At 45.3% G+C, this 27,868-nt stretch overlaps 2 protein-coding genes across 5 annotated transcripts in view; one reads left to right on the top strand and one right to left on the bottom strand.

Annotated features, from left to right (window-relative positions):
- DDIT3 (DNA damage inducible transcript 3) overlaps positions 1–2,369 on the top strand; it is an 11,627-nt gene extending 9,258 nt beyond the window's left edge. For 2 of the 3 annotated variants that reach the window (XM_066612492.1, XM_066612490.1), the window contains exon 4: positions 1,548–2,369. In XM_066612492.1, the coding sequence (XP_066468589.1) occupies positions 1,548–1,976 (429 nt within the window). In that variant the 3' untranslated portion in view covers positions 1,977–2,369. The remainder of the gene's footprint in view (positions 1–1,547) is intronic. The other variant, XM_066612493.1, reaches the window with a different exon arrangement.
- Positions 2,367–27,868, bottom strand: MARS1 (methionyl-tRNA synthetase 1). Of its 2 annotated transcripts, XM_066612488.1 has the most exons (22): positions 27,620–27,868; positions 26,887–26,977; positions 24,778–24,877; positions 24,249–24,383; positions 23,155–23,230; positions 20,271–20,443; positions 19,651–19,763; positions 17,714–17,830; positions 16,581–16,784; positions 15,130–15,331; positions 13,291–13,365; positions 12,956–13,126; positions 11,545–11,640; positions 11,023–11,140; positions 10,579–10,792; positions 9,172–9,303; positions 8,634–8,738; positions 8,176–8,359; positions 7,249–7,320; positions 5,452–5,496; positions 3,934–4,005; positions 2,367–2,640 (listed from the first exon to the last, which is right to left on the bottom strand). In XM_066612488.1, exons 1-22 carry the CDS (start codon positions 27,720–27,722, stop codon positions 2,512–2,514), a joined length of 2,727 nt encoding a protein of 908 aa, XP_066468585.1. In that variant the 5' UTR covers positions 27,723–27,868; the 3' UTR covers positions 2,367–2,511. The 2 variants fall into 2 exon arrangements, with proteins under 2 accessions (XP_066468585.1, XP_066468586.1); XM_066612489.1 differs by lacking the exon at positions 5,452–5,496.

Raw genomic sequence — 27,868 nt, 5'->3', positions numbered from 1 at the left:
CTAAGTAGTGTTTAATAGATGAGTACTAGCAAGCCAAGCAGGTTTTAAATAGAGAGACTAAGCCAGAGGTTCTCAAACTTTGAGGGAGCTTTACTCCCTCAGTAAGTTCGTGCAGGGGAGGGGCTAGGGCAGCAACAAGATACCCAGGATATCTTCCCTAAGTGGGGTGAGGGGCAGTGCTTTGCACCCACTTTTAGTGAAAGTTCCAAGCCTTGGGGAGCGCTGTGCAGGGCTCCCTGCACCTGCTGCAGCCCTGCCTTCTGAAAGTGCAAACCACCCCCCTTACCAATGCCATCCTGAGGATCTTGCTGCTACCTCCCTCACCTTCACCCCTTAAAGGGATGAGGGAAGCATTATATGAGCTGGTGGGTTGCAACCCACCAGTTTGAGAACCACTGCATTAAGCACATACAAGTCCAACAGCCTTTTAGAACTTGGTAGTACACACCTGAGTTTGCATAAATTTTAGAGATTTCTGTGCTTTTAAATGAACATGAGCTCCAAGCTAACACATAAAAACTTAATTTGGCAAAAATGAGTGAGTGTAGTCATGGACAGGATGGGAGGGGGGGAGAGAAGAGAGCATACACCATTGAAAGGAATGGAAAGCTGCAACCCCTGCTAGTGATTAGATAAATTCAGAGAAAGCATTCCTGTTACATCTATGCATAGGTTAAAGATATCCAGCTGGGCACTCTATTAATCTATTCTGAAAATATGTCTCCTTAGTACAGGAAAATACAGGAACAGAGTCAGAAGATGTGGGACTTCTAGCAGTTGAGGGTGCCTTGCAAGGCATATTGACTTCCAAACTACAATTTTCATAGTGTTTTCACACACCACCCTCTTTACCTTTGATGCACAGAGCCTGACCCCCCTAATGGTTGGTCACTATCAGTGATCCTTCTAAGGTGTCTGCACCTGTTCAGATCCCTTGCCATAGCTGTTCAGCATCCCAGCACTGCCTCTGGATGGCTGGGGATGTCATCAGTAAGTACTGTGCGGAGCATGGCTTGGAGGTATACAGCTGCTCATCTGTGCATCTTGGAAAGAGCAGTAGTGATTTAACAGCAAGGGAGAAAGGGCGTTATAAAAATGTGATTGATAAATAAATAAATAGCAGTATAAGTCTACAAGTTCAGTTTGATCTCAGTATCTGTATGTTTCTGGGAGGCATCACATCTGGGAGGTACAATGTGGCCCTCCTGCTGCGGGTGAGGACGTGTGCTGAATCAAATCCACTAGTCCCAAACCCACAGATAAGGAGGTCCCTTGTAACACAGTAAGCTGCTTTCTGGACACAAGCAATTATATGCATACTTAAGTTTACATCCAACACCCTTTTCCAAGGAACACAGGGTAGTGTAGGGCTGGTTTCCCCTTCATTTTATCATTAAGAATGCTGTGATCCAGTGAGCATTGCTGAGCATTAAGCCAAGTCTCCCCAGTCCATGTGGTAAACTCTGTACTATGCTGGCACTGGGAGGGGACAGGAGCTAGTATGCAACCTCTCTTAGCCAGACTTTTGCTGCTTCATTTCCTTACAGAAGGCGTTTGATGGAATTGATGATACTACCCTACCATGGAGCTTAGACACAGCAACTCCCCTGGAGCCCACTGGGAATGAGGCAGCTGGAAACTGTGAACTGGACTCCAATCTCACAGCTGAGCTCCTGGAATTGCTAGGAGAGGAGCCTATAGGACTGCCTGAATCAGACTCTAGCCACAGCTCCCCAGCCCAGACAGGCACGGATGACGAGGAGGCAGTGTCTAGCAGCCGAAAGAGAAAGCGGAGCGGACAGCCCCAGGGAGGCAAGAGGCAGCGTGGCAGAGAGCGGGAGCAGGAAAATGAACGCAGAGTGGCTGAGCTGATGGCCCATAATCAACAGCTCCAAGAGGAGATAGAGCGGTTGAGTGCAGAGGTGGAGACTACCAGAGCAGCGCTCATCCAGCGGATGGTGAGCCTAAAAACATAAGTAGCTGTGGAGCACTCCCTGCAAGTACTAGAACCAGCTACTCTTGTGGACCTATTGGAAAAAGATTAGTCTTCCCAACCTGAACATTTATGGACTTCTACAGCATGCTAAAAGGAATGGGACAGGCACCTGTCTATGTAATACAGAGATTAGGGTGGTGCTGCCATACAGGCAATACCATCTTGTTTTGGACCTCAGTTGCTTCTATGTTAGTTTGGTGATCCTGCCTCAGACAGGCGGTTCACTGCTTATAGTGTACTTCTGCAAGATGGGGCTGCCAGCTCCAGACTACAAAAGGCAGGCACTGCTTTTAGTAACCTCCCTTTGTGAAAGAGGGGAAAGTGGCAATATGCATGAATGAATAAAATAGCTTTTATACTTATAGCTATCTAAGCAATAAAAACATTTTATTACTATGTACTTCAAATGTCCAAGATCCTGAATCGTCTACCTCACATCACTTGTGCACTTACAAAATAGGAGAGAATGCATCCAAACAGAACGGAGTGAAAACAGGAAGATGCCCCACATCAGTTCACTTTTTCTTCTTCGCTTTTCCTTCAGCTAAGCTGAGCTGCTTCTGTAGCTCTGCTAACCTGGAGACTGCAGTATCAATCTCCTGCTTCTCAGCCTTCTGCGCTTTTAACTGCTGCACATAGTTATCCTAGATAGACAGAAGGGAGTTTAGCATAAAGCAGTAAAAGTCTGCAAGTGTGGTGGACTGCAGCTACAAATCCACTACTCCAGCATACAAAATGGTGCTTGCCTTCCTAGGATGGCTCAAGCCTACCTTCTGCAACCATAGGTCTTTCTCCCTAGCTTTACCATTTGTCACCCCTTGCTGCAGCCTCATCCCTGGTCTGTCCTCTCACATCCTCCACACTACCTTAGTTTCCGGATCTTACAGCAGGGGTCTCCAAACTCTGGCCTAGGGGCCAGATGCGGCCCGCAGCCAGCCTCTTGTCACCTGAAAGCCTCTGACCCACTTGACTGAACATGGCCAGAGCTGTGCTCTGATTGCATCTGGAGGGTGTTCTGAGGGCCAGAGAGGCTGAGTGAATGAGCCCACTTCATTCATTTATTCATTCATCTAAGTACCATCTTATTTATTTAAATTTTATATTTAATTTTTTTCCAGCCCTCAGCATTGCGCATTGCACCAGATATTTCATGCAGCCCTCTGGCCAAAAAGTTTGGAGACCCCTGCCTTAGAGGATAGACTTCCCAGCTGCACACGATTCCATTCTTTTATAGAACCTACAGCTCGTAAATATTCTATTACAGACAGCTTTTACCTCAGTAGGTATCAGGGCAAGTTCATGCCCAGTCACACTGAAGCAAAAGGGAAATCAGATTAGATTCACTTGAGAAATAGGCTTGGTTCAACAGCAACAGCACCTATACCTAAAGGATGTGAGTTAGCCCTATGAGGTGGGGGAATAGCCTTTTAGATTCCAAACCCAGTTGTACTATCTCTCAATAAGTCACACGTGAGTAGGGCGCTTTCAGAATTTGAATGCTAGTCACTGCAGACACTACTGAAATAGAGGGGCCAATAGCCCAGTGCTGTATAATGCAGCTTTGTATTCATCTGCCATGTAGACTAATAAGGTTTCTAATATCCTTTGCAGCCTTTCAAACTTAACCCAGGAGGAGGTGACTCAGAGCCCGGTTCTACCCACCTTTCCAGCTCTGGTGTAGCCACAGTGTAGCCCAGTGGTAAGAAAGCAAATGTTCCCATACCTTGAGAAGGCCCCAGTGACTGCCCCGCCACCATAAGATGCAGCGCACACCCCACTGGCACAACTGCACCAGCACTAGAAAATTGGATAAGATTGGGCCCTTAGTGTCCTTGTCGCATTAGAGAAGCCAGTTTGACTGCAGCCACTTAGGAGACATATCTTAGTAGTTCTACGCAGGGTCAAGTAGTTTATCTAAAAACAACATAGGGACACACCTGCTTAGCTACTATTTCTTGAAGGTCTTTTGCTCCCTTTTCTGCTATTCCACTATTTGCAGATGCTTTTTGCTGAAAGGAAAAAGAAAGGGAAGAGTGAGTAGAAGCATTCCAGGCCCCAGCCTGTTTGCATATAGCATAACCCCGGACGAAGCTGAATTACAGGTAGGAAAGGAAGAGTTACCTGTTCACCATATCCTGAATATGCTCTTGTTCTTACTGAAAGATTAGTAGAGGTTGGGTGGTGAACCTGCAGGATACACTCTTTCATGAAATCATGCAAGCCTATCCTGATCCACTTTTGATGCCTCTCTCCATTACAGGATAACTACTACTCTAGGATAACAATACCCTCAGCACGAGCACCAAGGGCCTATACATAAGTTGATCTCAAAGATACTTTGAGGGCACCTTTGGAGCCCATGACCCTGGATGTTGAGTTTGGAGGTGGTTATTGCCTCCATGGAGGCAACTCCAACATACAGCACTGGAAGTTCCATTCCATGCAGACTTATTCCCTCCTTTCATTTTACCCAGGCTGGTGTAGCTGCAACCACACATGGTGCTGCTTAAGCTTACAGGCTTCCCTTCCTTCACCTTAACCAGGCTAATATAGCTGCAAACCCATTGTGCTGCTCAGAAAATGGAGGTGGGCACTTTTATAATGGCGGTCTCTGTCTCTTACCTCCCTTTTCTTTTTCTTTAAACTCAGAGCTACTCTAAGGGCGAGTTTATTACACTTGTGTGCAAGTTGGCCCAGGTTTTTAAGATCAATTTTTAAGACCTAAATTTCTCAACAGATACACAAGTATATATGGTAGTTCTGTGGGGGCATTTCTGGTTCCAGGTTGTAGTTCATGCTGTTCTTATGTATAGGGGCAAGAACAATGGAAATCCAGAATTGTTAAAAGCTGAACTATCATCCCAAGCTCTTGTGCTTTTTGCATGCTTTGTTAGGAACACACAAAGATGGTGATGCAGCAATGAGGAAGTTTGCTTATATTTTAAAAAGCACAGGAGTAACTGTTCTACATAAAGGAAGAGTCACATCTGATTCACAAATGTGGGGTGTATGGAACTCATTAGTGACAGAGCTTGAAAAGTATCATGGGATACATTTCTAAGATCATCTTTTGATAGGAAGAGAGGGGAATACACCTCTGATTATAGCATGTAGAAGAAAATTGCCATAAAACAGTCCATCAAGAAATTCCCAGCACTAGATCATACTAAAGTTCAATTTAGGTAGCACTGGGTCCCAAATTGTGGCCAGGCAGATACCTCTGTAGAAGGCAAGGTAAGGCACAAGGGATGATAACAGTCATCCTGATAAGTGCTTAGTAGCCTGTATTAGAGTGGTGATGTTTCAAATTAGGCTTACCACAAAAGGTGGTTGTGGTTAATAAGCCAATCCTGTATTTAAACTCAGTGTCCCATCTCCACATAAGCATCAAATGCCCAGGAAGTCTACCTGTCCCCATGCACTTAGAGAGCACCCAGTGTGAGCAGAAGACTTACAGGGATAGCAGGTTTGACCTTCTGTTGCAGTGGGAAGTCTTCAAGCTGGAAAAGGATAAAAGGACGCGAAGCAAGACCCACAAGGAGCACAACAATGCAGGAGAGAGATAAGCTGTTAGGTGCAACAGCAGAGAAAAATACTTTGCAAGCAGTCTAGAATGCTACAAACCAACACACACACACCCTGAAAGAGCACTAAGATAGAGGGCAAGAGGTGCTTGCTAACACTTGCAAGGGGCAGGGGGTAAGGACTCATCCACAACACACCAGTAGAAGGGTCTCCAATCCATAGATATACAGCTCTATACAGGTCTCAGAACCCCATGGATGCTGAAACCCACAGTTTTGGCCCCTTTAAGGCATCTGAAGGAGACCACAGCTGTACTCTGGTTGCCTCCAGAGGGCTTTCTGAAGACCAGAGAGGCCCTGCGCATCTGCCCACAGCCTCTCCGGGCTTCAGAATGGCCAAAAAAAAAGCCACTACTTTCAGTTTCCAGAGGGAAATAGCCATTCTGAAGCCCACAGGGACCACCACTGGTTGCACAAAAGCCTTTGAAAAGCCCTCTGGAGGCAACTAGAGCACAGCTCTGGTTACCTTTGGAGGGTTCAGGTGGGGCCAAGTCTGACTCATGGTGTGTCTTGAGTACCCACATTGAGCTAGATTCGCAGACATAAAATCTGCAGATAAAAGGCTCCATCTATATTGCCCTTTAGTCTAGGCAAGATATATAGGAAATCTGGCTGTTGTGGACACTGGCCAGGTTTCTAGTTTGGAAACTAAATTGCATCGCTCCTTAAGATTCAGAAAGGCACAATGGAGAGAAAAAGCACAAGCAGAGAATGGAATCAGAATAGTGTTTTTCTCCCAGACTTCAGAAAGCCAAAGCACACCTTTTTCAAACTAAAACTGAGGGCACATTTCACACATGCACCCACACAGTTTATTTTTAAAGTGTGAAAAAGTATGTTCTTCAGAGGAACTCAACTGTGGAAATCACTGTACTGGGTTCTCTCATTGAAAGAGGACACAGCCCAAGGAGCAACACATGCAGAGGTACAACAGACAGTCTCCTCCAAAGGCAGTCAATTTTTCTGCATCTAAACTAACTAGATAATCACGCTAGACAGATGCAGAGACTGGGCATAATTCTCCATCTTGAGTGGAGGCTTCTTGGAAAGAGGCAGATCCAGAGAAAGTGAATCATTCAGAGCTGCAGTGGGAAGCCTCTTGGGGGCAGCTACTAGCATTCACCAAGCCTTTGAACAATTAAAATCATCCCTTTCTTGTAGTGCACGAGCACCACCTGGCCACACGGTTTGAGAATTACTGTGCTGAAGTGGCAGAGTGGGTAGCAATGGGCAGATACACAGTTCAAGCCAGATACATGATTCACTTTCAACGGCTAAGACACAGGAAAGCTATTTTAGTATTTTTGCAAGCATCATCTTCATCACAGATCAGGTAGCCAGAGGTGGAGAATTTACAGCATTGCAGTTAAAGAAAAACCTCCTGACAGTGCACCTATAGCTCCAAGTGCATTCTGCTCATTGTTGCATTCCCATTCTCCCCACCCTTGCTATAGAGGGTCTTCAAGGGGCCAATTCTGTGCCTACTGATCTCTTACAACTATTGCTCCTTCAATATATCAGAGCCTAACCACCCTAGGTATGTGTAGTAGCCAGAAGATACTCAGGAATGTGGCAAAAGGCACATTGTACAGAGATTGCTGCTAACTACTACATGTGTGTCTGGTTCTCACCCAGGAGGACCTTATGACTTCAGATGCCTCTCCTTACCTGGCCACCACCAAAGCGCTTCCGCAAATTTTCAATTTGTTCACCCTCCAACTTCTGGAACAGAGGAGTCACCTGATGGGGAAAAAAGAGGATCTGAATGATCCACTGGGTTTTTAATGAACTCCTCGTGTGAGCAGGGCTGCCTATATTTTGTATGCTTACCGAACAAGCATTGAAGAAGAGTTAAATAAACTAAGTTTCAAGCCGCAGATACGATAGTTTGGAACTGCATGGTCAGTTATATGGAAAAGGTAGGCAATCAGCAAAATTGAGTGGGTAATGAGCAGATTCCGTCATCTCCATCATAACTATCATTCCTGCCTCCTCAGTCATCAAAGTTCTTTCCAGCAATATCCCCAATTTTATTTATCCATAATTCTGCTTCAGAGTCAGGGTGGGCATCAGGAACAGTCACAGTTACAAACAAGCACTAATCAGATTCTGTTTGGAATCCGATCTTGTTCACACTCAGAGACAGGCCAATGGTCATATCTGAGGTCAGGAGGCAAACCCACCTCCATTATGTCTGTTTGGCTAATGACTACTGAATACTTTTTAATCTGCCTTGGTAGCACATGGCTTGGTTCAGGTGAATTATATGGAGAATTCTGCTTGTTCATTCTTCATGGTCTAGTCTGCACTAGTCAAGGGTGGGGGCTAGAGAGTGGATGGTCTTGCCTTGCACCAGAGAATACAGTTTTATCTCTTTGGAGCCCCAACTCTGATCAGGGAGCCTTTTCCTTGACATGCTACCTGACAAAATGAAGGAGCATGCCCCCACATGAGCACCCAAATATGCAGCCTGAAGTTGTACCGACAAGAAACAAGCACAGCACTTCACCTGCCATTTGAGGTGAGCTCCATGTTAGCTTAGGAAAGACTTTGCTACACTTGCAGTACAAGCACTAGAGCCTCCATTCCACCTACCGTGCCAATCTGGTGCCCAGCAGGCAAGGTGCAGACAAAGTCATTGGTCAGTACGTTGTAGTCAGCAGGAACACACAACTGCTCTTGGATGGTGGTGCTCACGCTTGGCATGTATGGCTGCAGTATGACTGACAGCAGGGATGCAATGTTGACAGACACCCCTATCACTGTGCCTGCCCGCTTCCTAGGAAGAGGAAAAATCCTGAATGAGCAACACAGTGCTGCTTAGCTAAGGAGAGGAAGAAAAAAGGGGGGAGGTGCACAAACATAGCTGGTTAAATCAGTTCAGCAGGGGAAGGGGATAGAGGCAGCAGACTTGGGGACAGCAACAGGCTTTCCAACAGGACTCAACTCCACAAGCTGGGTACATCCCAAATGAGAAGATTCTACTTGGCTGGCAGGTTCAACCTAGAGTGTGCCGTTCCAAAATTGTACATTTTCCTCATGCCCCAACTCACTTGTCTGCATCATTGCCCTTGATGCGTTTCCAGGGCTCATTGACCTGGAGGTACTGGTTGCCATGGCGAGCGATGTTCAGGATGCTGCGCAGGGCATCACGGATCCTGCAAGTGTAGGAGAGTTAAGCGACAGGCTTATGTCTAACCTTAATCTTCAACAAAACTGAGCTCTACTTTGCAAAACTTCTATTATAAAGCAGGAAATCATACACATATCCAGTATTTATTATCTCACACAATGTGTGTCAGATTCAGGATTGCCTAGAAGAAAGGGATAGGTCTACATGTTGCATTTGCTCAATGATAACGAGAAGAATTTCTGCACATGCTCAAATTTTTTAATACTTCACATGTTCAGGGTTGATCTGCGGGGGGGGGCGGGGGGAAGAAGGACAGGGTGTCTGCTCTCCAATCCTCCTTAGCCCACACACAGTTGGTGCCCATGGCTAGAAGGTGCTCCTTCAATGCAGATCCTGGTGAACCACAGGTGACACAGGACCCTGAAACCTGGCATGTGTCAGTAACCCCAAGGACGTACTTGGCCTTCTCCAACAACTGATTGTACTGACGCAGTTCCAGAGTGACATGAGCAAGGAGGCGCTTGTCATCCTGACTCAGCTCCATGATGGGAACATGCCCCCCAAAGAATTTGCATACAAATGTCCCAGCTCTGGAAAAGAAAGTAAGAGAACAATAAGCAATGCATACAGCAACTAGATACTATGGAGTAGTTAACTTTTTGATAAGCAAATTTCTTTAAAGCAGTGGTTCTCCAACTGTGGGTCAATGGCCCATAGCGGTTACAACCCAATTTTTCCTAGTTCCTAAAACTGACAGTGTAAATTAAGCTATGCACATCAAGGGTTAAACAACTTGGGGAGGGGCACTGCTGCCCAATCACCATTGTAGCCACAGAGGCTTGAGGGGCTGGTAAAGTGAAACTTTTTTTAGGTGGGCCCTGATGCTAAAGTTTGAGAACCACTGCTTTTAAAGGATTTTTCTCCCACCTTTCTCTGCATAGAGGTACCTCACTTAAAGTAAGATGTAGTTTATGAGGGTACCTCACAAATGCTGTGACAACACAAAAGGGGGCAAACAGGGATGAATTTTGGCCCCATTTTTATTTAATTTTTATATTATTTCTATTTATTTTATATTATATTCTATGTATTCTTATAAATACAAACAGCAGAAACAAAACCTATTTAAAAGGGAAAAGCAAAGCAAAAAAGAAAGTTTATAAAGACACATACTAAGCTAAACTTTTTTATATGTCGCATTGTTCAACTGTTATTCTCCAATGGTTTGTTCAGTAGATGCATGGCTGACTCCTGAAGAGGCAGGTCATTTAGCATCTGAACCAGACCTCTGGCACACATTATCTTGATGCAATCAATAGCCACTGCAAGTCTGCAAGGCCCTAGCTTTCATTGGGAAAATACTCAAGTGCCAATCACATTCTTAATCCCTACATAAATGCTCTTGAATGGAGATATGGAACTTATGTTACTGTTGTGACATGGAGCCCCAGCCACATGGATGCACTTCTGAATTGGCCTTGGTTGGAACCTACTTTGTATTCAAGAAGGACTTCTCTCTCTCTCCACAGACAGACACAGAGAGACAGATGAGTTTTTATGCTCTTGATTCCTGAATAAGAAACAACTAAACTAAAGATACAGTTGTGGAGACTTTTCAAGGTCTGTTTAGGTTACTATTGGGGCATGTGGTGAATCATTCAAAAAAAACGTGAATACAAACATCAGCTAAAGGGATACTGGAAGCAGAATAAGATCTCAGGCATTCGTGAATGGTTCTGTCACACTGTACTACTATGACAAGAAACACACAATAAAAACAACGAGTTCTGTAAATGCAGGATAGAAAATATGTCTGGCCCCTATGAAAACACGGCTCTGCACATTTGCCTCCACCTCTCAGATACCTGTTGATAAAGTTGCCAAGCGTGTTGAGCAACTCAGAGTTGTTTTTCAGCATGAGGTCACTCCACGAGAAAGCACTGTCCTGGCTCTCTGGACGCACGTAGAGGAGGTAGAAGCGCCAGATATCTGCAGGGATGCCTGTGTCCTTGGCCATGTCCCCAAAGACCCCCACACCACGACTCTTGGAGAATTTGCCATCTTCATAGTTCAAGTATTCTGCAGAGAGAATGAAACATTGAGGGGTCCCAGGAGAGTCTTTGAACTGGGACCTCACCAGGGCTCATGCATCACAAAGAGACCAAAACTAGTTAGCACTTGGTAGGACTTTAGAAGCACCCCCAAACCACCTGGATTCCCAGTTCCAACCAGAGATTTTTTGGGTCACATATTGAAGAGAGAAGGGGCACTAATGTGTTTGTCTCCACTGCACCCTCATACTGCATTACCTGTTGCAATGATGTGGTTGACTAGGGTATAGTTCTCCTCAGTACCCAGCAAAGAGCAGGGAAACACAACACTGTGGAAGGGGACATTGTCTTTGGCCATGAAGTGATATAGCTGAACCTGAAGAGAACAGAATAAAGCTTGTACCATACACTGGCATACTTCTTCCTTACATTTCATATTGCCCACAATGGCTGCATATTTTAAGGGCATTTGTTGTGGTTTTTTGCTTAAACATCATATTCCCTAATAACCAGAGCTGTTGATGTCTCTGAAGATGGGATCATCATATCAGGTGGAAGTGAGAAAATACACTCCAGTCCATAAATGGTGTCCCCAATGCAGAGGACACATCCATATACTGGAAGTGCCATCTGAGAAGATTTGCCTGGATTCCCAGCTATGAGCTAGGACACTACGGTGCATCCTCTACAAAAACAGCTTATCTGGAAGGGATCCCTCAGCATTCCCTCTTCTGTGACCACCCTTAAGTGGCAAGTGTCAAACATACATAAAATTGTCACCTGTTTTGGGTTCTTCCACCATTTCTCCCATTGGTCAGTGTAATTGGCTGTGATTGACAGATAGCCAATTGGAGCATCAAACCACACATAAAACACCTATGAACAAAAAGGAAAAGATAATAAGGGGAAAGGGATGATGCATAGAGATAGGGTATGCTAACACTGAAACAGCCAACTTTTTCCTGTGCTAAGTGCTGTAACAAAGGTTTTCCAGGGCTGACTCTAGGTTCAGAATTAAGCCCTATGTTGTAATACACTATTTTGAGTAGTTTTTATAATCCCATAACGCTTCAGGTATAATCCACAGTTCCCCTTCCTTCCAGAGGTGAAGAGAAACTGGGAAAAAATATTTTTCCATTAAATTATTTTCCACACCACTACTGAAAAAGATCTAACATTATTAGTGAATACTACCACCACCATATTTGGGTACTATAAGGTTCCCATTCCAACACTCCTCTATGAGTCTTGAGCCTCTATGAGACTCCATCTTTTGACTGGCCAGCTCAAGGGAAAGGCCACAGAATGTGTGGATGTGAGTGGCTTGATTTACCACACCCTTCCCCCAGCTATTTTTGATAGGCTCCAGTTTTCCACCCAGAGTTCCAAAGTGAAAAGCAAGCCTGCCTGAGGAAGAACAAGTCAGAGGGAGATTTGCAGCATGAAATTAGCTGACGCAGAAGGGGTTAAGCACCACTCCCTCTTCCTGAAGGAAAATGGTGTTCCAACTACTTATGCTTCAACATCCTTGCTCCAAGAGTGGGCCTGGATTCTGGTCTAAGGACGCAACAGGCAGACTATACCTTGGATGTCTGTTTTAAATGCAGTTCTTTCCCCCTTCATTCTAACCAGGGATGTCAAACTCATTTCATACAGAGTGCTGAATTTAGCATTCATGGCACCTGCTGAGGGCCAGACATCAATTAGCAGATGAGGGCCAGAAATAAGCATTTTGTTCCCACACAGGAATTCATTGGTTGCAAAAGACAGAACAGAAAATGTGCAAATCTTGTGCATATTTTCAAGATATGAGACAGCCCAATTATCTAGAGGGGAGAGCTCAATCATACATGGAAGGGGTGTGATAATTGCGTCTGGGGGTGCATTCAGCCTGCGGGCCTTATGTTTGACACCTCTGGTCTAAACCCTTCTGTTTTCAAAGCACTGCTTAACCTGGTCCTCTTTCATTCATCCACCATGATTCTAGGTTTCCTGTCTGTTAGCACTCCCATCTCCTGGCTATCTTACCTTTCCTACAGTAATACCTTTCCTATAAAACTACCAAAAAGGAGCAGTTTTTGCACCAGAAAAAAAAAACCTCATGCTTGCACCAGAAAAAAAAAAACTCAGCAAAGCCATGAAAAGATTCAGTACTAACCACAGTTCCTAAGATCTCCACCCCAAGGCTCACCTTGTCACGAAAACCTTCCAAAGGGACTGGCGTGCCCCACTTCAGATCACGTGTGATGCAACGTGGTTTGAGTCCATCGCGAATCCAAGAGCGGGTGATGTATCTTGAATTGGGGGTCCAGTCCCCAGTGGTCTGGGACACGGCCAGCCACTTCTCCAAGCGGTCTTCCAACTAGTAGTGGGGAGATCAGAAACAGTGAACATCCCACTTACAATTGGGAAGTGCTTGATACCACCGGTAATAACACTAGGCAACACTGTGAAGCAAGCATGAAAGACACTACATGTACAAGAACTGCACCCTCTAGAGAAAGTAGGAACACAAGAGACACTCACCTTGGGTAGGTCCAAGAAGAGATGTTCAGACGATCTTACCACAGGTGTTCCGTGGCAGACTTTGCACACTGGTTTCTGGCAGGAGAAGAGAGATATTATGTACTTGGCTCAAGCCCAGAAGACAGCCACTGTGTAGGAAGCGAGACAAATTCTATTTGTGGAATTTACACTGTGTGCAAAATGCTGCACGCATTTATTGCTTCTTACTAGCTGCCTTCCCAATGTCCACACAAACATATGAACACAAAACAAAGTACGCATGTGTAGGCTCCCCTCAATAAAAGCCTCCAAGCAATTGGTGGAACTTGCAGCAGCTGACAGACACTCTCACAACCCATCTGCACAAATGCTAACCCCTGGTGTTTCTGCAACTATTTGCCACAAAATCCCTGGCATGGTGCTTATGTGTATACATGCACCATGGAAGTATCTGGTGCCACCTGCCTGCAATGTGTTGCTGCCATCATTATAAAAAAGAAATATGGAGAGCAGAGTATCTCCCTGTCCTCTTGCCCACACTTGCCTCCCGCTCAGGATGCAAGTGCATGCTGAGCAAAGCAGAGTGTCAGAGAGCAGTGCACTGAACAGGACAGGCAGTAGTATTAAGTGAGGAAACTGTGGCAGCACATTGAAGGAAGGTGAACACATGCGTGCACACATGGGAAAGTAGATGAAAGGTGTATGAGTATGAACAACTGGGTGGAAAAGGTCTGCAATCTCACTTTGTGACTGGGCCCTCTCCCTTTGTAGAGAGGGAGAGGGTGATTTTGTGGTGGCCCCTGTCATTCCTTTTCAGAATTCCTGGGACACCCTCAGACTTTACAAGTTGAAGAATCCTGATTTACTGTACACCAGTACCCACATTTTAGGCTTCTCTAACTATCAGCTGCAATGGCTCAAATAGAATGACCATGCTCAGAGGTAGCATAGCTCTGAAGACCAAAATCAGACCTTCGCCTTCATTCCACCACTGTTGCCAACAGTGTGGAAGACAACACAGACCATGGTCTGACCCAAAGAGGTAATAATTATTCTACTACAACACTGTTTTACAATTGGGACAGACTGCCTAAACCTGGTATGGGTGCAAATGCCTCAAACTGATGCTGAAAGGATGCTGGGCTCACAGTGTTCCAAAACCAAAGTGATTTATTACAAGATCTGCTACTTTAAGATATCTGCAACAAGTTCTACTGCTCTTGATGAATATGTAGATTTGGTTTTTTCCTTGCTTGCAGTATACTGGTGTCCCCAGCCCTGACAGCTAGTGTAGTAAAATGACCACTGCTGCAAGCCTATACATGCTTATCTGGGAGTAAGTCTCATTCAACACAATAGGACTTCAGAGCAAACACACACGGGTTGTATTGGAAAAGAACTAATTTACATCTTGGAAATCCCTTGTTCAGATCTTGCTTCTTGACATGGTCTCATTAGGTGACCTCAAACAAGTTGCTATTTCTCAGCCACCACCTGCAATATGGGGTGAATAATACTGACTGACTTCACAGGCGGGTGATTCAATCTACATTTCAAAAATCCTTACATTTCAGAGAGAGTTATACAAATGTGACATTTATATAACGTCACTATGCATATCACCTGACATGCAATACCTCCAAGGCCTATGAAAAAAGTGTGAGATATCAGTGAGAATCCTCTGTTCTGTGCCATGAGGAGGAGATGGAGCCTGATCTAGTTTGGATAGCCAGGTTCCATCATCATTTCTGGGGAACAAGAGCACAGTCTAGTACCTTGGGGGTAATTTAGGGTTGAAAAAAGAAAAAAAGGGGAAGGAGTAAGGGGCACAGGTTTGTGTAATAGCACAGACAGCAGTACCTTGAGTTCTGTGGCATTGATAAGTTTGCCACATTTGTCGCACTGGTCCCCACGGGCCTCCTCATAGTTGCAGAAAGGGCAGATGCCCTCCACAAAGCGGTCAGCCAGGAAACGCACACACTTCTCACACTTCAACTGGTCCACTGTCTCAGTCTTTAGGTAGTTGTGCTCCAGCAGTCGCTGGAAGATGTCTTGGGCTATCCTGAGACATGACAGAGAGAAGGGGATCTAAGTGGAAGGGGTACTATCAATCTTCACAAGCACCCCCCCCCCCAAAATCACACTTATTCACACACTCTTCGCAGTGGGTCAATGAATGCCTGGCTGGCAGCTTGCCTTGGACTCTGCGCCATTGTTAAAAATCCTGGCAATTGCCAATTGAACCTGCACCTTCTGCTACTGTAACTAACATACAGTGAGGAGGATGATAAAGCACAATGCACCTCTAAAACAGGGAACTATGCTCCCTGGCATGCTCTATCCTGTGCTGACGCTAGTCTATACTATATACAGCCAGTAGTAACCTAGCTGATCTATAGTGTGCATTCTTTGTTTCTGTTGTCCATTGGCTGTAAGTCAACCAAGTACCTGTCTATGGGCAAAGTGCTAACTGGTTTGCATACATACTGCTGAACTCTGCAGCAAATAGCTTGGCTCACTTGCTTCAGCCACCTGAAACGGCCCTGCAGGTATCTCTCTCTCTCTCTCTCTCTCTCTCTCTCTCATGGCATACCATAGTCAGAGCTGTAAGTTGAGGTGGTGGACGCTGGAGGATAGGTGTATGTATGGTCTCATCTCAAAGCAGATGACTGTCAGCTCAATCCTATCCACACTTTCCTGGTAGTAAGCCCCATTGACTCTAATGAGACTTATTTCTGAATAGACATGCATAGGATTGGGCTCTGTACTAGATGAGCTCTTTTAACAATACATATAAATGATATAATCTTTATGAAGGCAAATTCAAAAGCTAGACATCCTCAGACACTGATTGCACATCTACTCAAATCAGAAATGGAGATGAAACTCTGGCAAAGTTACTTGTTTCAGTTTGCCACTGATCAGGATGTAAAACCAGTGGTTATTGAAGAAGGACTGCACCTTTTGCACTGAACCTATCATAGATAAATCCCCATAGATAAAGAGCATCCAAAGTGCCCCTATCCTCAGTGACACCATAGTTTCTTTTCTGACATGCCAATGATAGCTATATAGTGTTACTGAGAAGGAAAGAACCCATACCCAACCCAGAATGTGCTATGATAGCTTTCAAGGTTCCTATCTGCCACCTCTCAGTAATTTACTAGCCCAAATGACAGAGAAGTATGTGCAGATGAGCAGCAGTAGACTTTCCTTGTGGGTTAATTTAGCTGTTTGTCAAGTTGGCTTAGTAAATAACCTGGGGAAGAAAAGCAGAACAGCTTATCATGCTTCTTCCTGGCAGTACTTACTTAGTCTGATGGTGTGTGGTGGTGCGGCCAAAGTAGTCAAAGGAGATGTTGAACCACTGGTAGATCTGGGAGTGGATGGCATAGTACTTATCACAGATTTGCTGTGGTGTAAGCCCCTCCTCCATGGCCTTGGTCTCCGTGGCAGTACCATACTCATCAGTGCCACACACAAACAGCGTGTTCCAGTTGCGCAGACGACAATACCTGCATGGGAAACCACCACAAGTTGCAGGCAATTAGGTAGGTCATTCTACACTACCAGTAAGAATGAAAAGTTCATGTGATCTTTTTGCATGTCAAGCAGACCACAGCTTTGTGATATAGCACAAGCTTTGCATGCAGATCATCCAAGAACTTAGACTGTGCTGAAAGATTGCAGAGAGAGATCTTTGATTCCAAAAGAGATCTGAGAGTGGAAAAAAATGCGCTGGACAGACCAATGACACACTTATGACTAAGACTCACATAAAATTCAAGTTACAAGATGCAGAAAAGATGCTGGATGTTTTTATGCAGGCAAACTGGAACAGATCTATCCAAATATTCAGATTGTGGAATTGTTCAGATGCAATTAGCAATTTCCGTTTTTAACAACTGAAATTTCCTTGCAGACAAGAAAGTTTCACTGGTATCCACTCAAATATTTGGACCGAGCTCATTTTAAGAAGAGCTGCCCTTTTACCTGCCATGGTAAATGCCCCATTTCTAGCCTATTTTACCTTATTCTAATCACTCAGAGGCTCCTGAGTTCGCTCAGCATCCTAAAAATTGCTAGGATAGCCTTCTGCAGTAGCAGTTGTTTGTTCAGATGTTTGTTGAAGTGCCATTCCTAAGCAGCCACATCGGAATGGATGTGCATTACGTCTTCTCTATGTCTGGACTTCTCCTTGAGATAATAGCTCCTGTCCAATCCCGCTACATGAACCCACTAATTGAATAATCAAGCCACTTGTCTAGGTAAAGGGGTGGGATGAAAAGACTAGCTGGTTTCCTCTCATTCAACTGGATGCTACCATGACATCATCAAACCTAGGTTAAATACCAAGCACAAGCAGACCTTTGAAGATCCCGTCCACATTACATGCAATGGCCCTGCACAGACTTCACAGGAATGAGACACCCCTTCACTTTACCTCACAAAGGTATCAGCGCTGAGGACACAGCCAATTATGTTCCCAAGGTGCGGCACATTGTTGACATAGGGTAGCGCGCTAGTGATCAGCACATTCTTCATGCCTTCCACAGGCACTCTGGGAAGAGAAGACACAAACAAACCTAGATTTCAGGGACAACAGTTCTGCATTTGTAGAACAAACTGGAGGTGTGAAGGTAAAAGCTTATAGCACCCTAAGAGATGAAAGATACAAAGATATACTCCAAGAAAAGTGCTCAGACATCTCTGCAACATGGATTCACACAAAAGATTGTTTTCATTTAAGGTCTATCCCATGCTTCATGCAATGAGTGCAGGGTGGTATACATCATTCTCCTCCCATTTTATTTTCACAACCATGCTGCAAGGTAAGTTAGAGTGAGAAAAAATGCTCCAAGGTCACCCATTAACCTTCATGGCCAAGTGAGAATTTGAACACAGGTCTTCCTATCTCTAGTCCAAAATTCTTATATCACTACACAGGCTCTCCAGGGTGGGAGTTTCTATATCGTGTACAATGATGCATTGTCAAGTGCATCTACATAAATGTTGGTGATTTGCAGAATTCATTTAGAATTTTCTAGGCATAGGATCTGGATTCTTTTCTATGCCAAATACTGGAAAATTCCAGAGATACCTGTATTGGAAGAGTGGTGGTTAAAGGTACTGGATTTGGCAGAGATGGACAAACTTACAATTCTTCTTAAAGACAAGTCAGTAAAATCTTTTATGGACAATTGGAAACCATTCATGGACTTCCTGCGCATTGAGGAGAAAATGGGCCAAATAACCTGTGGATCTGATGAGTAGATAGGGGAGTTAAAAAAGAGACAAAGAAAGTTCTTTTCGTGTGGAAAATGTACTCTATAATAAGTGTAGACTGTTTAAGATTTGATACATTTTTGTATGATTTTGTAGAAGAACAAAGAAATGTAGTTCGAGATCTCCGCACTTGCACATAACTTGCAAAAGCACACCAACACAAAAATAAAAAATAAAAACACTGCTTTTAACAAAACTAAAAAGTATAAAAAAAGAACCTGGACTCTTCAAAAAGAGTTTAATCTATGCTAATGCAAAGCAGGTACTGCTCCTTTCAGAACTGAGAAATCTACAGTAATTGTAGATTGGGGCATTTGGTGGGCCGCTGTGAGATACAGGAAGCTGGACTAGATGGGCCTATGGCCTGATCCAGTGGGGCTGTTCTTATGTTCTTATTAAGCCAGCACACATACGTTTGGGACTGCAGACACAGATCTGAACCATTCCTCTATTCCCATCTTCTTCTGCATTCTCATACTGTTTCTGCTATGGGCCAAGCTACATATTAGGTTTAATGCACATATCCTAGCAGGCTTTATGAAGTACATAATTACCCTAAGACATGTGCTGCTCAGACTTACCCTTATTGCCCTGTCAATGACCAGTAAGCCAAATGCAGTTCTTTAGTAGAACACCCCAAAGTATCCAGAGAACATCCCAGGCATACTTTTGCCATTGTTCGTTGTAAGCACTGATGTGACCCACAACTGATATGACACATAATAGCCTTCTTGCATAGCCTTTCCTATACCCCCTGCCACAGCTACAACCACCAGCCTTTCTGAAAGGCATAGTAGTGCCACCCAGTTTGAAGACGACAATATCTACAAGAAAACAGCTGATCAGATGGGAGGAACAAAAGACAGAACCATGTACGAATGTGCTGGACTGGAACCTTTATGAGAGGCGAGGCAATTTACACACAACTTGATTATGCAGTCGCACAACAGAACATGGAAAGACTGATCATGCTAGCAAAGCAGGAGCACCAGTCACAACAGCAACGTACAGAAGCAGGAGACATTCTTTAATGATGCATTTAACTGCAACATATAGACTCGGGCTCAAGAGATTTGTGCCCAGTAAGATACTTACATAGGCTGCTGTGGCCTCCAAGGCTTAGGGAGGCCAACTGGCCCTCTGACCCAAACTTCAGCAATTGCTGCAATCTCCTCTTCAGACACAGATCGCTGAGCAGCTTCCTCTTCCTAACAAGATGGACAAATATAAGTATCTTAACCTGCTTCCAGAGGCACCCAACACTCATAAAACATCCGACACCTCCAAGTCATGTGGAGAATGAAATTATCTTCAGGCTTATGCAAATTTGGCATAGTTCAGTTGGCATAGCTCAAAATAGCAATATTGGCATAATATTGGCCAGTTGGTACTCATCTCTTGGGGTCTTTCTTTTAAAGGAGAAGCAAACCATGTGGTCTTAATCTCCCATCTACAGTCTAATAATGTGGTGCAGTTCAAAAACAACGGCCCAAATTCTAACCCACTTTCCAGCACTGGCACAGCAATGCCAATGGGACATGTGCTGCATCCTGCAATTGGGTGGCACTAATGGAGGCCTCCTCAAAGTAAGGGAATGTTTGTTCTCTTACCTTGGAGCTGCATTACCCTTATGTCAGTGCTGGAAAGTGGGTTAGGATTGCGCCCAGTGTTACCACCTCATATGAACCAGGTCTCAGGACCACAAAAAAGAATACCTTTGGCTCATTAGTAGCTGGCTTCTCAAAAGTTACACTGGGAGCAGGATGCTTCTGCAGATATGCCTTCAGCTCCTGCAACCCTTTGAGTGTCCATATAGACTCCACAGCCTTCTTGCAGTGCTCCTTCAGGGTCATGTTCTGGAACCATCTCCTTAGGGCTTTCAGTTCATCTGTAAAACAGAAGACAAGCATTCATTTCCAGAGGAAATAAAAAAAATCTAAGCTTGGTAAAGATGCTTGAGATCTTAGTTGCAAACAGAAACTTGTTTGTTAGCAGTCCCCAATCAGCTGGTGGACAAGCATCAGTGAGCCAATGAATCAGAACTCACCAGTGTTTCTGTCACACCTCAAAGCCAGATGGGATGCATACCCAGGTCAAGAATAGACCTCAGCAAAGTGGTCATTACCTGGATGGCTTCTAGATCAAAGGCTTTCAAACTCAATGTTCCAGGGAACCTGAAAGATTCCTTAGAAACATATCCTGGGTTCCTCAATGAGAAAAACCAGGAATCTCAAAAATCCTTCCTCCCTCAAAAAGAGTTTGTCTACCATTAACCTTCTTCTTCTGGTGCCTGTGATGCCTCCAAACAGGTCAGGTTGGTACTCCATACAAACTGGCTGTGCACCACAGAACATGCTCTTGACTTCTCCCCAACACAAATTCTGCAACATCTTGTTCTTGCATCTTGGAGAGTTCTGTTTGTAACCTCAGACTTGCTTGCCCTCAGTGCACAGAAATTAGAATAATCTGATATCATACATATTTTTTAGAAATTATTTGGAAAGTATTTGAACAGCTTTTCTTAAAATATTTTATTCATCATGTTAAAATAAAACATTCCATAAATCAATTTTTTTTCTTTTTTCAATTTTTTGGAAAAAAACAAAAAAGTCTTCAGGAAAAAACAGAAAAAAACCTGTTTTTTCCTGAATTTTTCCAGTTTTTCCCGGGCCTTTGCATCTCTATTCAGAAGTAAATCCCATTAGAGTCAATGGGGCTTACTCCAAGGCAAGTGCGGACAGGATTGTAGCCTAGTACTCTCCAGGAAGGAAGGTGCTCAGAGGAGCGCCCCCACTCGCCCGTCCCTCCAACAGGTTCCTTCAGCCCTACTCCGACCACCATAGGATCGATTCGTCCCCTCCCTCCGCTCACAGGGCCCCCACTGACAAACCAGACTCCTGAGATGCCACACAGTGCCAGAAAGCAAGGAGGGGAAGATCGTCCTCTTCGTTGCTGCTCCCATGGAGGAGCGCACGCTCGGATGGGACCTGCTGGCCTCTACAGTCTCCGGAAGACTGAAGCCTCGATGAAGAGCCAAGTGCCCCTGCTGGGAACGTCCATCACTGCCTTGCTATCGCCCCAAAGTCAAGCAGCACTGCACTAAAACGGAGCGCAGGAGCACCAGCCAGACCTAAGGCGGGGAGCTCAGAAGAAGGCTCCTGCCTCGACAAAGCCACAGGGAGCAAGTAACAGTCTCCTCAGTCCACTCCTCGTCTCCTGCTCACACACTACAGTCTTTCTCCAGTGTGACCTCAGAGATAAGGCGAGGTCTTGGTCTAAGCTTCAATTACTGGCAAATATTTCTCGCCCTATAGGCGAGCATCTGCAGTAATTTATTCCATCCATCCCCCCCGCCCCAGCTGCAGTATGCCCTTCTATGGAAGACAAGTAAAATCAGCAATGGTGGACAAGCTTCCTTGACTACTGCTACCATTCTTCCCTTATGCACTTGCTATTCATGTAGGGCAACACTGAGGCCAAGTCAGCATTCCATAGCTCTAGAATCTCCTACAAGTCACAGAAACATCACAATAGATGCGCTGTGGTTCTTCAGAAAACAGTTTCTGAGGAAAAAGTGTGTTAGGTGTTGTCCTATGGTACTCCCTCCACGTGGTCAGTATAATGACTGAACATAGCACACCATGTGAGACAAGCGTTCAACTGAACATGCTCCAGAACTTGCTACAACATAGTAAAGTTCCTCAGAAGATGGTTTGTTATAGAAAAATGTCCCCTGAAGGTAAAATGTTTGGAGAAGAAACAGTTGTTCTTGATGATCACTCACTATGATGAATGCCCAGTTCCTCCCCCCCGCCTTTTTTTTTGCCTATTTTCTTCCAGATTTGGATCACTTAACTCTCAAAGGAGCTTCTGGGGAGTTAAGTAGCTAAAAGCTGTTGGGAAATCCCTCTGCAAAACAGGCTTTGTCCTCTGCTTGTTTGAAAACCATCATTCCCAGATAGCCATGTACTAGATGTGGAGTCACCTGCCTGCAGAATCTGTTCTGCCCAGAGAGAGCTTGTATCTGCCAACTGAGCAGCAGACTGCTTGTCTAGATTTAATTCCTTTTCCTTTTGGACTTTTAGTAAACTAGTTACATTTTGAGCCTTTGTCTTCCTTGTACTCCATGTTCATGACCTGTCACATCTCTTCACCCTAAAGATGCTACTGGAGTTTGATTTTTAATAAGAACTCCTGGGGATTAGTGTTGTCCTGGAAGAGCTTTTTTCCCCCCACAGATGGCCACCCTCAGCCTGATCTTTGCAGATTGGGATGGTGGCAACAGATACAAACTACCAAAGTTCCTTACCCATTCAGCTACTGATGGGAAAACTGGGAAGGAGGATGTGTACTAATCACTAAAAAAATACTCCCTTTGGTCAACCTGCCTTCTCCTGAGACTTGCTCTCTTCCCTTTCTCTGATACCCACATATGTTACAGAGAAAGGGGAATCTCGTTTTCTAAAATATATGGATTAGGAGCAGGGAAGGAAAGACTGTGCTGTCACACAAGGCTCAGATCCACCCAGACTAGAAGCCAAATGACAGATACAGTCATTGATTGTCTAAAAACGGCAGAATTTTGGCAGTAGCTCTCACCTGGCAAGAAGGACTCGTCCTGCAACAGAGGGAACAGAGATCCCCACAGGACAACATCAGCTGCAGACTCAACATCCTAGATCAGGAAAAATAAAACAGCTCAGCATCTGTGCATAGGAAGGCCAGTTTGAATATTCACTCCATTGTTGCAAAGTACTTCCCCAATGGTTATAAAGAAACAAGCACTTCTACTGATGAAATAAAACTAGGCACCAAAAGATTAAAACACTTAACTGACAACTTTTGTTTGATCCTTCCCTCTTAATGGCAAGGTTGGTGGCCCTTTACCAATCAATGGCAAGGTTAGTGGCCCTGTACCATTGCCCTAAAGCAAAACAGAGTTATCTACAAGCAAAATGGAAGTTTTGGATGCCTGGGAGAACCCCTTGTTCTTCTCTTGGCTCAAAGAACAGAAAAACATCCTTTGCTATCTAAGGGAGAAAAAAGGTTTCTACAACATATACAATTATGGAGAAGTACAGGAAGCTGTGTAAGTTCTTTCCAATTCCCTACCCTAAAGCAAATTTGGGACATTCTGCATGCACGTGAAACCACTGTTCTAGCACAAGTATCATCTTGAGCAATATTCATGCTAAGGGTCCCTTAGTTTGCTGCATGGCAGCTTCTTCAGATGCATGGCAATGACACCAGGTGTCATCGCTGGACTTCTGGGAACACCATGCTCTCAGCGTGCAGAGCCTGATGGTATTTGAGCTGTATGGACACACAACTTAAAGGGAACAATGGTACTGAGTTTAAGATTCAGCAACCAGAGACTCTGTTTACATATTCTTAAAGGGGAAAGTTTTCTAGTCCTTAAGGTTACAAAGATACATCTGTGTATGTGTGGACAATGCCTGAAAAGGCAGAGCCTGAGTAGAATTTGAAGGAGTTCGTGGGTGAGGTTTCAGTGTTCCATGTAACCCTCCTCATACCCCACACTCATACACCCCAAATTTGGTATTGTAAAGAGCCCAACCCAAGTAGGATGAGTCAGTATGATGAATCAGGGTGTTGGATGCCTCACCCAACATTATCCCTAGCTGGGATGTGACCCAGTATTACCCAGCCTACTACAGAGGGTCCTTACCTACCCCAGTGAGGTAATGAGTGCCTTTTTTGGTTAGGGTTAGGTCAATGTAGTCCAGTGGTTTCCGCATAACTTCCAAAACCTCCTCTCCCCTCTTTCCTTGTACCACAAAGAGATACATGGCTGCAGACAAAGGAGGCTAAGAGAAAAGTCAAAGGATAGGAGGTATGTTAGTTTATCTTGTCTCTTCCATTCCTTCCTTTATTATTTGCTCACCCTTTGCTCAATTTATTAAGAGTACATAGCCCATCTTTTGCATGCAGGGCACACAGATATGCATTTCAGCCCATCTTTAATGCAAGGGTCTTGAGAATAAACAGGCCCTTCTCTCCCCCCTCCCCTTCCACACCATGAGATGGTGATGACTGGATTGTCAAAATACCTCATCTAGTAATCTGAGCATATTATCAAACAAAGTAATTGATACATCCTCCCTTCATCCAATGAACATGGCCACCTCCCCATCCTCTATGTTAAACTGCAGATTAATACACGTGCTTCCCCCACCCCAAACACACAGCCAATTTATTCACCTCTAATTCCGTTGCTTCCCATTCAAACAACTGATTAGCAGTGTCACTTTGCTCCTGCCCAAGATCACATACTTCTTTTCCAGATAACCGGAAGAAGTACCTGGAAGAGAGAAACAGGCAAGCACACTTCTATATGCATCTAAAATACAAACTGGACAGTGGAACTAGAGAGGAACACTTGTTCCACAAATAATTGTAATGCTTATGTTCATTTTGTGTCCAGAACGGAAATAGCAAAGACTGGGCTTGTGTCCTAGTTTTGTTTTACATACCATGCCAAGTTAAAACGTAAATGTGATAGAAAACCTCCTTTTTACTAAAACAGCTTCCACAAACAAAACCCATTCTTCCAGCATTCTGCCATGTTTTAGCGTGACCAAGAAACAGGAGTGGCCCTATGCAGGCAAGAGTTTGCTTTATTCTTACAGGGTGAACAAGGGGGCTTCCAACATGCCCTTTTCCTGCAAGGCCATCTTCTCCCAGTTTCTGGGTGAATAGCAAGACTGAAGATGAGTTCTGCAGAACCCAAGAATTAGTTAACTATTTTGTGACTTTTAGCCAGTCAGGCAGCCCAATGCTAGCCTGTGCTGGAATAGGCAGGCAACTGGCCTGCGTCATATCCAGTAAGGGATATTTATCTCCTTAGTGTTGCACGCCAGCCACCCCTACGGGGTTACCTGGATCTGCCCCAGCAAAATTGCTGGGGCAGATTCGAGCAGCCCAGTGTAACACTGTGCTGGCTGGGAGGGGGGTTAGCATCCAACCCAAGTTGCTCAGGCCAATCCCACCCCCCTCCTGGGCTCAGTTTGCCCACTGGTCCGCCCTCCCCCCCACCCAAAAACACCCCCACTCCGCCCTCCCTCCAAATCAAACCAAGCCACTGCCTGTACACTCCTACTCAAGGAGCTTAAAAACAGAAAGTCAGAGTTCTGAACATTAGCTATTGTTCCAATGAATAACGCATCATACTGACCTAGGCAAACAGTGAGCTACAGAAACTGAAAGTTATCTGGATTCCAAGAAACCAAATCCTGAAAAACTATGCCAGAATGTGCCCTGTAATAATGCGAAATTGGAGAAACTGTGGTTGGCTCCCATCTTCTGACACAACCCCGTTGGCCAAACATCACATACAGTCAAAATTGTATTTAAAGTCCCTGACACCTGGAAAATGAATAAATAAGACAAGCTGGCAAAAGGCTGAAAGCAGCTTCTTTCTCCAAGCTCAGGCTCCCTCCATGGCAGAGATTTTTAACCTTCTCCATCTCAAGGCAACCGTCAAGGTGCTAAAATTGTCAAGGTACACCATCGGTTTTTGGACAAATGACACGGCACAGCACACTGCCAATAGAGGGCTCACACCCCCCACTGGCCCTACTAATAAATGACCCTCCTCCAAACTCCCAAGGCACACCTGCAGATAATTCACGGCATGCCAAAGTGCAGTGGTACACTGGTTGAAAATAGTTGCTCTACAGTATAATTTCAGTAAGCAGAAAGGCAGGCTGGATTGCCTGCACTAATTAACTGCTGGTTTTTGCTTCTGGTTTGCAAATCATTAACGTTGCAATAACACAACCCCACATTTCTTGCAATATAATTTTTAGGACCCCACTCATCACACCATAGTGGGGTTTTAGTTTAGTTCAGATATTTGCAATGCAATATTCCGGTCACGCGCTGCTACTATTGGTGTTTCCCTAGCATTACTGTTGTGCTTGGCACTGGATAAGACCAGCGTTTCTCAATGTTTGTCCCCCACTGTACCACTTCGCTTGGTTCACTTATTGGAAGTACCACTGGAAGTAACTGGAGATGATGTCACCACCAGTTACTTCTGGATTTGGAGGCCAGACATGATGCAATAAACACCAGTAAGAGGCTCAGTGTGGATAAGAGGTCTTTTCTGAGCACACAAAAAGTGCACCCTGTAGCTCTGCCTGCTGAGAACTCCTAGTGCTGCTTGTCATGTTGCATTGCTGGTCTTGCTGCCAGGCGACAGGGATCTGGGGGTCCACTGGACACCACCTTAAGTACCACTGGTTGAGAAACACAACCCGATCAGCAGTGTGCTTTGGTAACACACAGGGGTCAGCAGCCCACACTTACTTGCAAATGGTGTTTGCAGAGAAGAGGATGGTCTCTTTTCCCAGCCACAGAGCTGGTACTTGTGGGCGGACGAGGAATGGGACCACATGAGCTGTCAAAAGAGCACACACTCAAATTCAAGACAAACGACCCAAGACAACACCCCCCCAAAAAAGACAGAAGTGACAACCAATAGCCTGTTTATTCCATTCACAACAGGTCGACTTTCTAACATTCCTCCATCATTTTAAAAAATGTGGAAACCAAAGATTGGGAGAAAGCTACCGAGAACCTCAAAGCTATAGGTAGCACTGGCAAGAAAACCCCCTCCCCCACATCTCAATAAATGACCCCTCCCCAACCACCCCCAATCCTGGACCTCACCTCACCTCCCCCCCAAGGACTCTGGAGGGGAGGCTCTGCCTCACCTGCCTCCCCCCAATCAAGGACCCTGGAGGGAAGGCTCTGCCTCACCTGCCTCCACCCCCCCAACCAAGGACTCTGGAGAGGAGGCTCTCACTGCCTCCCCCCAACCAAGGACTCTGGAGGGGAGGCTCTGCCTCACCTGCCTCCCCCCCCCAACCAAGGACTCTGGAGGGGAGGCTCTGCCTCACCTGCCTCCCCCCCCAACCAAGGACTCTGGAGGGGAGGCTCTGCCACACTTCCCCAACCAAGGGGAGGCTCTGCCTCACCCGCCTCCCCCCAACCACACGTCGTCGTCGTCGTCGTCCCCCGTTACCCTCCTGCCACTCACCATCCTGGGAGAGCCACTGCAGCTCCACAGGGGCGCCGGCGGCTTCGGCAGCCGCCAGAACCTTGAGCGCCCCGGGGCTGCCCTCGCTGATGTACAGCTTCATGCCAGCGCTTCCTCGCCCGCTGCGGACCACGCTCTGCTCCTCGTCACGTCCCTGCTGATGCAATGCACCCGGCACCGGCTGGCCAATGCTGGGCGGCGCGCCCGTCCCACGCCCTCTGGGGCCGCCCTCTCGCCGGCCAGGAAGCC

Source organism: Tiliqua scincoides, chromosome 2 (assembly GCF_035046505.1).
Source record: "Tiliqua scincoides isolate rTilSci1 chromosome 2, rTilSci1.hap2, whole genome shotgun sequence".
NCBI classification, from domain to species: Eukaryota; Metazoa; Chordata; class Lepidosauria; order Squamata; family Scincidae; genus Tiliqua; species Tiliqua scincoides.
This window is presented reverse-complemented; position numbering and strand designations above follow the sequence as displayed.

Excerpts from the sequence above, each read along its gene's own strand:
- MARS1 (XM_066612488.1), bottom strand. The coding sequence starts at position 27,722 with ATGAAGCTGTACATCAGCGAGGGCAGCCCCGGGGCGCTCAAGGTTCTG. Across the intron at positions 24,384-24,777 it reads GGGAAGCAACGGAATTAGAG|CCTCCTTTGTCTGCAGCCAT; the intron begins GTGAATAAATTG and ends CTTTTCTCTTAG. Across the intron at positions 13,366-15,129 it reads TCAATGCCACAGAACTCAAG|AAACCAGTGTGCAAAGTCTG; the intron begins GTACTGCTGTCT and ends TTCTCCTGCCAG.